The 9,839-nt window shown below is 39.3% G+C and overlaps 1 protein-coding gene across 1 annotated transcript; it reads left to right on the forward strand.

The window, feature by feature from the left end:
* The first annotated feature begins 189 nt into the window (after nucleotides 1-189).
* LOC149044794 (uncharacterized) lies at nucleotides 190-9,552 on the forward strand. Its single transcript, XM_089207868.1, has 6 exons — nucleotides 190-253; nucleotides 1,989-2,077; nucleotides 3,407-3,570; nucleotides 8,189-8,232; nucleotides 8,335-8,520; nucleotides 9,065-9,552. Exons 1-6 carry the CDS (start codon nucleotides 190-192, stop codon nucleotides 9,415-9,417), a joined length of 900 nt encoding a protein of 299 aa, XP_089063994.1. The 3' UTR covers nucleotides 9,418-9,552.
* Nucleotides 9,553-9,839: the final 287 nt, after the last annotated feature.

Consider the following 9,839-nt stretch of genomic DNA (forward strand, 5'->3'; position numbering starts at 1 on the left):
CACATTTCCCTGCAAGTTAGTTACAAGAATTTGATGTTAGATCCAGATAACAACTTGTACCTGAGAAGTTTGATTATTCTCATTAATTGCTTGTGTGCCTGCTAATGTGTGGGTATTACAGGTAGAAGTTACAGGTTAGTCACTTCAGGGTATGGGCATTATAAAGTCTCCTTACCAAACAGGCCTAAAATGGGCATCAGGTTCAGGTCACGGGGGCTCAGGCTGTGGGCCATGGACCTCTGGGCTATAAGCTGTGAGTAGGTTGTGGAAAGCTGGACCTCCTTTTGCAATATCTATAGTTTAAATTGTCCTAGGGAGCTCTCTAAAGTTTGGTGATTTGAGGATTAATTGTGGAAAAAGTATAGAAAGTAAGAAGATAAAAGTCTTCAAAATTAGAAAGATGTCTGTTATAAATAGTATTTAATTGCTGGGTTAGTTTTTTTGTGCTAATCAAATAAAGGTAAGGTTAGCTGTGCCTAACAAGTTTTCTTTAGACTGACTCCAGTATTTTCAATTTTAGGCCTAACCCTATCCCTATAACCACCATTATACTCCAGACTCTTTACAAATGGATTCATATTGTGTGCATTTTGCTTGCATTTCTGTAGTGGGCAGATACCACAGAAAAGAACTTCTTGGGAAGAATTGTGCAAGTAAAGGTCACTTGTAGTTATTCAGCTCCCGCATCTAGACCACCCAAAACTGCTTGTCTGATTTTCAAGACCTCAGGACAAATCACTTGTGAGTGTGTTTTTCTTGAAATTTTTAAGAATGCAGTGATTTTCAATCTGAGGTGTTAAGAGTATGAAAACACTAGAGTTACTGTGTTTTAAAATTTAGAATTATTGGTGTTTGAGGTAAGTAACAATTCTAAGTGGTACAATATTTATTACTAGGAAAGAGTGCAGTAAAGGATATAACTACGTAACCTGCATGTTGGTATAGTTTGTGCAGCTAAACAGTAAAATACTGGTTTTTTTTTTATTTTCTCTCAGTTAGTATGTGCGCTATGATTGGTCAATTAAGAAGGCTGTATTTCACTGTACAGCCCACTAAATTCACAAGTTTGTTTAAATTGAAATCTTCCTCCTCGATTTGAACCTAGAGATATAGTAAACATTATACTAAACTCATTTTCTTTTCACGCGTGGGTCATAAATTCAAGCAGTTAAAACTTGGTCTGTAACGTACAATACAGACCTCCTGCAAACTTGGTTAGTAGATTTATTTGTAGCATGAGGCAAGTTAGAGTACTTGATAGTTCTCCTGTATGCATGGGAAGCCAGTTTACTGTAAATATATAAAACTCAGATATGTGAATTGCAGATAAAGAAATGAATATAGACGCCATCTTCGCATTAATGAACACTACTTAAGCACAGTGAAAATAAGGCCTGAAAAAAATTCAGGCCTAGCTGTGCGGGATTTGAACCTATGCGCCTTGCGATACCGGTGTAGTGCTCTACCCACTGACCTAACAAGCTAACTGGAGCTGGTCACTAAGTTGGTTCCAAGTAGACCCGTGAAGTGAGGAACAAATTAAATGTAAATATATGAAAATCATATCATCAGTTGTAGAGCGCTGCACCGGTCCCGCCATCGCACGAAGCCAGTTTCTTACAAGCATTGCTACCCTTGCAGTACTGAGCCAAGTTTAGGTACCCAAGTACCTTTTTTGTACTCCTCTGAAGAGAGATACTTTGTGATGGTTAAGTGTCTTCCCCCTCAATGCCACCGTGATGAACCTTGCCCGTTGGGCTCAAACCCAAACCTTTTTGGTTACCATGGCCGAGAGCAATTTTTTTTCAGCTGGATATCTTGTTAATTACTGGTGGGGGCTGAGTAACATGAAATGAACTATTATCTTATTGAAGGGGAATGCTACGAAGAAGGCACAGCACTGTCACAGCAACAAATATGGCAAAGTAAAAACAATAATCAATAATTTTTTACCATTGTTGTGACACTACGTTTCTCTTACTTTTCAGTGGATCTAAGTTCTATGGCAAAGACAACACCATATATTTCTCCAGTGACTACAGCGACTGTTTTTACTGAACCAACAAAATCTTCTGAGGTTTGAGCTAGATACAGTCTTCATTATCAAAGGCTGTTCTGTTCTGTTTGTTCTTTTGAGGCAGTTGATGAATTTGTTGTGGCTGTAAGTAGAAATGTTTTTCGGTTTACAAACGAGGACAGTTCCTGTATTGCGAAAAGAAATATAAACTGAACTAGTGTGGGGTTTCTTCGCCCGCAAGCAGGTTCTTATTGTAAGCTCTGTGGGACACGCGTTTTTCCTTCCACAGAAAGATTTAAGATGAGTCAAGGAGAGGTTTGCCGGGGGTATGGCATTAGCAATTACAGTGCTAGACCCCTTGCATACGTCTCGCCAGCTCGCGTTGCTTTAAAGGCCGTATATTTTCCGGCGGGCAAGGAAACGCTAAAAGCTGAAAGTAGTTACCATAAATATTCCAAAATGAAGCAAGCCCAGGATTTATGTCTTTCAAGAGCCTTCTTTAGCGGTTCCCATTAGGAATGCCTTATTATTGGAGTTACTATTTGTGTTTATGAAGGAGGAGTCAACATATCCAATTGTGACAGCAATGGGGTAAAAACTTCAGAAAGTCTTAACAATCCTCACTGAAAATGATACAGTTAATAAAATGGGTGCACAGTTACTATAACTGTCAAAAAAATTTCGGGCAACACAAAGAAATACCAAATACCTATCCTTGGTTTGTCTCATTTAGTTAAAAAAGAAGTGTAGGTAGAGGCCAATTTTCAAGTCGATCAGGTCGCTCGTAGCATTTCAGTTATTTTATAAATAATTATAATGTAAGGCTTATGCAGTTCATCAATTTAGTAAACCAACAACAATTAACAACTGCTCACCGAAGTGAGGTGATTAGTGGTGGGTATTTACATATCCACCACTCGTCAGCGACTCTGAGGTGAATAGTTGTTATAGCATGTTCTAAAACGGAGACATAATGTAGTCGCAAAAAAATATGATTTTAACTAATTTATTCCTGCAACAGTTACAATATATTCGGGCAAAAATCCTGCGTGCATTGCTCTGAGGTGAATAGCAAAGGTTGTTCATACGTTGTGTAGCCAATCAGAGCGTGCTTTCAACGCTACCCAATGTTTTAGTATACTGCTAACAGATGTTAGACAAAAGTATATACCACTCAAGTGAATACTGCATTTCGCGCCCACTGATTGGCTAGATAGGAAGTCAAAAGGAAGTAGTATTTACCTCTGAGCAGCAGAAGAGATAAATTTAATTTGCGACCATTTTTCGGTATATTGAAAGAAATAAACTAGTTTTTCGTATCTGTTTGGTGTATACTACAACAATTGTTCACCTCAACTTTGGTGAATAATTGTTTAAAATTCCTTGCAGATATCTTTAGTGACAGAACCTGTTGAATACACAGATGAAAAATACACAAGTACGAATGGAAGCAGCAATGGATCTGGAGTTTTGATTGGTGTTGCTGTGGCATGTGCAGTTGTGTTTGCAATTATCCTTATTCTCCTCGTTGTATTTTGCAAGAGGAGAAAATTGTAAGTTCCATCAACTACACGTGCGAGTACAACCTATCTCAGATTAAATGGCTCGCAGATGGAGTAGTTACAAAGAGTGGGTTCTGATACATTTTGAAATCAATTTTGATTTCAAGTCAACTCATGAATTTAAGATTGATTTCAAGTCAACCTTAAAATCAACCTTGATTTCAAAACACAGTTCTTGCACATTTTGAAATTATGCAAACTCGATTTTAAAGGCAACTTGAATTATTCGTAGGTGAATAATTTTGACACCCTCTTCACAATGTCTCGCTCTTGAGTTATGTAGAGGGTTTGATTATTATCATCTTAAATGATCCTCTTATCACGCTTATAGATTGTCTGAAAAGACTTTGAGACCTCAGGAGAATCTTTTGAGGTGAGAGGTTCACCAGCCTTGAGTCTGCTTGTAACATCAACTTTTTATGCATACTTGTAGACTTTCCGCGACCTTTCGGTCGCTTTGTCATAAGGAAGGAAAAGAAGATCAGCGTGATGAACTGCATTTGGAGATTCAACATCAAAAGTTGGTCTCGGGATATGCTTCGGGGTAGGCGAATAAATCTGCTAGATGGCTTGCTTCATCAGCCAAAGCTTTGCAACGTTTAGTATAGTCGGTGTCTGTGAATAGAAGCTTTGCACGACCTCCATATTGCTCTTTGATGTAGTTATAGTGGAAGTCACACCCGATTCATGCTGATATCGAGGATGCACATTTCACAATAGACTGGTTTATCGAACACCAGCTTAGTTCGCTTCATGAGGGATTCAACAAGATTTTCATCGAATATGGTCAATTTCTTGAAGTTGGGTTTGCTGCAAGTTTTGATGTTTTCTTTCGGTTGGTTACTAATCTCACGTACACACGACTCCAAACGTTTTCCATAGTTTTTCAGGAAACAGAATTGTTCATAATCTTGAAAAAAGCTTTTTTTTATTAATTCTCTTGCATTTGTGCACAGCTTCGTGTTTAGGTCAATGTATTTCTAAAGCTAAGGCTCTTCTTTGAAACTGATTCCCCTATAACTCCTTTGGTCCTCAAACCAAGGTCTAAATATCGTTTGAGGTTCTTATGATGAATATAATACTTCTCCTTATCGTTCAGATTAGGATTCGGCTTCTCTACTTTTTTGATCATAAGCCTCTGCGGAGCAAGCGGATAATCGTTATGCAAGTCATGATGCTCTTTTGGATTTTCAAGATCTACCACAAGAATGCAAGGAATATTTCTCCAGTTGTCTAAGGTAGGTATCCACTTGAAACCACTGACAGGAAGAGGCTGGCACATTTTGACACATTGCCCATCCATAAAGATTGTTTGTATCAAGATAGGTGATGTATTTCGTTAGCTTTGTCACATCATAAGCTTCACCCATATATAGATTAATTGCCCCTCCAAAGTGATTTCAGATCACTGAAATTCCTCCGCGAATTCCTTTTTCAATCATCGGTGAAATACTAGGCAGGGTCAGCCTCATAATTGTCAAGACAGACGTTTCTGAATTCTTCAGAAAGATGACAGGAATGAACTTCGGCTTCCTGAATTGTAGGTTGCAGGGCCAAACATGAGCTACCGGCCTCGACAGCTTACCTTCGCAGTATGGTGCGCAACTACAGGCCGTGGAATATCTCGTGCGGTGTTTGATAAGGTTCCAGAACAGATCAAGTCATTTCTGATGTTTCACATCCATATCACCGTCAGAAGGATTTTCTTTGAGATGGGTTGAATCGGCTCTTCCAGGTGACCCAACTTTCAGCCAAATTAATAATAATTATGACAAGCCATCGTTCAAACGAATATGTGCAGAATTTGAATTTTCGTTAGGCACATACTTCTGCTTCAAAGAAGGTGATAATCACAGTCTCGGATCTGTTTTCATTTACGTGACAAAGGTTGGTCCGGAAGGAAACCCTCACTCTCATATCCTGGAATTGACAAGTTCAGTGATGAATGTGGAAAACCCTTCCAAGGTAATCTGGTCTACTTCATAAGGAATGACAACAAAAAGGTTGAAAAACAGTTTGACTTTTCCATGGCGGACAAGTCAGAAGGTCTGACGCAGGCTGGGATAGTGGGACTGAATCAGTCAATTGAGGCATTTGTTTATTGCATTTTTGGTGCACAAGTCGATGTCAGATCATTAATCTTGGGTTCATCATCAACGTGAGTTCCTTGTATTAGACGTGGATGCAATCAGGAAGCCAGACATTTCGAAGAGCGTTCAAAGTTTTAAGCTTACGATTGGAGAGGCAAAAGTCCGGCTTGATCCTGCACTATAACCAGGCACTTAGCTTATGCCCTTAAATATTCTTCTGAACACTCAGAGTGCTGCTGGGTATAATAACAGCCTGAAGAAGGCATGTTCTGGCATGAGGCTGGGAGTTAACAAGTCAGTGAATTTGGAGATGAAATCATTTAGAGTAAGGCACATGAATTGGGGCTCATGAAAAATCAGCAAACCGACCTCTCATCCGTCAAATAAGATTGATGAAAAGTGAAACTCTTTGATCCAGGAGCCGTTTCGTAACCCAAGCAGGAGCAACAGCGAGACGAATCATTATTAAGGTCGGTTTGATTTCAGCTGGACTGGCCTCGGCCTTCTTGATTCATCGATTCTTCTTCTGAAAGCGTTCAACCATGAATATCACGACTCCCACTATCAGAAGCCATGCATTTTGACCAAGGTAGCTGATCACTTATCCAGCAGTCTTGGAAATGAAGCTGACTATTGAACGAATGAGACCTGGGAGAATTCCCGCGATCTTACTTCCAAGAGTCCTAAAATAATTTTTAACTCCTCTGACCATAGATTTCAGGCCTCTTGTCAATGCGCTCACAATCAGTACAATCGTTGTTTCGACTGCGAGTACAACAACTGAGACCGTCAAGCCATACCTCTAGAACATGTTTCTCACTCTCTCTCTTGTTGAAGTGCCTTCTTCAAGTTCTTCTCTCTCATTCTCAATTCTCTGTTATCCTTTCTCTTTCTCTTTCTCTTGTTGCTCGATCTTCGTTCTCATCATTGGCAATCCCCAGATCGTCCTGAATAGAGTTCTGTTTCTCTTTAATTTCGTCATCCTTCTGAGCAATCAAAACCTCTCGCTCTGGGCAAAGTAAGGTTTTGATTTGTTTAGGTAGTGATGGATTCATTCTTTGCTCTTTGGTACCCCTTTCTTTAAAACACAAGGGATGTCTCTTCTTGCCCTAACCAAACATCTTTACCTGCGACCTTCCAGCTTTACTGTAAGAGACCTCAAGTTCCAAAGCTTTTGCCTCAGGATAAATTATGTTAATAATTCCATTGGATCGTGACATTCTGAAGGATCATGGAGTCTTCTTCCCAAGAGCTCTTTCTGATGAGCTTATTTTCGAGCTCAGGGTTGCACCTGTCGGCAGTGTTGTAATAGAATGCGAACTAGAAAATCTTGCCTAAGAATTAAATTATATCCAGCTTGGGTATGAAGTTATATACAGTCAAGACCTTGCTGATGAGGGCTTGTCTAACTACAAAAATGGAAAGAGAAGAGGAAAGAGAAGACATTTAATCCTAACATCACCGAGGTGAAGGTGATTGTCAGTGGAATCCCAAATAAAAATTACAGTCAAGGAATGAAGATAGGAGATATGTGGGAAGAAGTCTTCAGAAGATCTGGTAAGGAAAACAGCGCGATGAATGCAATAGACTCTTATACCGGAAACAGATTCAATCCATTCATCGATCTCAGAAGCATGAATGACAATGATCGTCATGGAAGTGGATTGAGATTTGCGAATACGAAAGAAGGAGTTCAGCTCGCAATTGACAGGTAAGTATCAGGCTCAGGGAATGTTAAATGTCAAATCCTCATCCTCTCAGGTGCTCAACTCAAAATCGTGAACCGTGAGCTTGAAAGCGTGACTTATTAATGACATTACTTCTCATTTACAAAGACACAATTTTGACTGAAGAACAATTCAAGGCACATCACGACTTCTTTGCGAGAAGATACAACATTGATATTTGAAAATCTTCACCCAAGCAATCAACACCCTTTCAACGATGCTGATGGCGCGATAAGAGGATCATTCAAGATGATAATGTTCACACCCTCTTCAGAACTCAAGAGTGAGACATTGTGAAGAGAATGTGAAAATTATTCACCTGTGAACAATTAAAGTTGCCTTTAAAATCAAAGCTGATTTCAAAATGTGCAAGAACTGTTTTTGAAATCAAGATTGATTTCAAGGTTGACTTGAAATCAAGGTTACATTCATGAGTTGACTTGAAATCAAGGTTGATTTTAAAACGTGCCAGAACCCACATAACTTCTGATGGTGCTGATAATTAATGATAATGAATCTAATAGTGATTGTGCCATAACATCAGTATTCATATACCCCATACCTTCTTTATACATTTCCTTTGGTACTGACAAGGAGAATTCATTTAACAATCAAAGCTTCTCAGGGTGGCGATCATTCCTTTTGTTCTCATGATCGTGATGAATGATCCAGCAATATTACTGTAAGGAAAAATAAGATGCTGACACTCAGGGGTTTTGATTGGTTAAAAGGATCTTGCATGAAGTGCAACAATTGTCTCATTGATTTACAAATAACTGCTCATCTCATCAGGAGTCGAAGGAAACGAAAAAAGCACACGGCAAGGCTTCATGTTGGTAAGTAATATTACTTTCTCTTGCATGTCTATTTCGTTCGTCTCCCTTAAACATGCATATGCTTGATATGATTTATTCTGACTTATTTTTTTATTGTATTAGGTAATGCATTCTCTAACCAAGGGGAGGAGGCTATAATCCCTTTACCCCCATCTGAAGGCCGACGAGCTGTTGATGAAGCAGTTTATGCAGAAATAGGAAGTCCGTCGTGCGAGGAATATACACTCTTGAAACCTGCACCTGATAGATGTCGCTCAGAGTATCAAAGTCTGATCAAGCCTAACGAAGGTATGTTATGTGGTGCACACTAACCCTATTAAAGGGATCAGCACCACTTGATACGATATATCTTTGTCTGTTAATTATTTATTTTTAAAAGTCCCAAGGCTTGCCCTTCTTCGCTTTGTCAGACTTTTATTTTATGAGAATTTCCCCTTTTCATGCTGCAAGCAAAGAGAGACAACTTCAATCTGTAGATGATTATATTATTATTTATGTCAAGTCTGTTGGGAGAAATTGTTGTACGACTATTTCATGACACCCATACGTAGATTAATTATATCTCTCAGTTAATGCGTTTGCTATGATTGCTATGATTGGTTAAGTTTGGGGGTCGTTTATCACTGTGGAGCCCGCTAAATTTAAAGTTTCTTTACTTTGAATCTCTCCCCTCTAATTGAACCGAGAGATATAATGAATATCTTACAAACTTTTTTTTTTGCAAATGCGAGTGGAAAAAGTTGGTCCATATCTTACTCTGCCAACTCAGTTAGTAAGAGATATAACTTAAATCTTATCTATCATTGCCTCTTTTCGCGCTTCTTCTTTTCAGATCATTCTGGTTACTTGATTCCACTGGAAGTAACAGGATCTGCCGATTGTCACTCAGATGGAGCTATTCTCAGCGAACTCCAAAGTCCAAAACCACCTCAAGATAAGCCAAAGGATAAAACCTATGATTATGCTAAACCAGAAGGAATCATTATGTTAACAGCTAGTCGCTCAAGTTTAGACAGTCTTGACTCCCATCGACAAGCTGATGTTCCTTCGTCACCGAAAAATACAACCTTCCAAGGACCTAATTCTCCTAGATCACCAGGGGCCTCTTCAAAGGAGCCCTCGCATGACAAGGAGGGTGATGACTCATTACAAGCAGATGATTATATCGAAGTTCTCCCAAATTAAGCGATTGGATCATAATAGTTGACAGGGTTAAGGATGGTCTCAGTTCCCATGTTCCCACATTCTGTCTTGCCCATCTCTCATCCTCCATTCCTGTAACACCATCACTGCTAGTCAATTATGAACAAAATAACGCATTGTTTTGCATTTCTATTTTCATTATAGCGGAGCTCGCAGAGCGTAGCCCCATAATTATAAAAAATAGTAGTGACCCATCAAGCCGAAAAAATTGGGATGTACGACCGAACGACTGTACGACCGACCGTACAAGGTGCTACTTTTAGCATGCGCGGCCAACTGTACCACGGGCACTATCTTATAATCATTCCTCTACACGGACACGGAGAAGTTGCGAATGAAAATCCATTAATATTACCACGCACTTTATCCATAGTAGGGGCTTTAGTTTTGTTGAAGAGAAGTGC

This window comes from Pocillopora damicornis, chromosome 5, assembly GCF_964200805.1.
Source record: "Pocillopora damicornis chromosome 5, jaPocDami1.2, whole genome shotgun sequence".
Taxonomy (NCBI): domain Eukaryota; kingdom Metazoa; phylum Cnidaria; class Anthozoa; order Scleractinia; family Pocilloporidae; genus Pocillopora; species Pocillopora damicornis.

What these genes read in the sequence shown, in the direction of transcription:
- LOC149044794 (XM_089207868.1), top strand. Translation starts at nt 190, where the DNA reads ATGGGCATCAGGTTCAGGTCACGGGGGCTCAGGCTGTGGGCCATGGAC. An exon ending in GGACCTCTGGGCTATAAGCT is followed by an intron (nt 254 to 1,988) that starts GTGAGTAGGTTG and finishes CTTACTTTTCAG; the next exon opens with TGGATCTAAGTTCTATGGCA. An exon ending in TTTTGCAAGAGGAGAAAATT is followed by an intron (nt 3,571 to 8,188) that starts GTAAGTTCCATC and finishes TCATCTCATCAG; the next exon opens with GAGTCGAAGGAAACGAAAAA.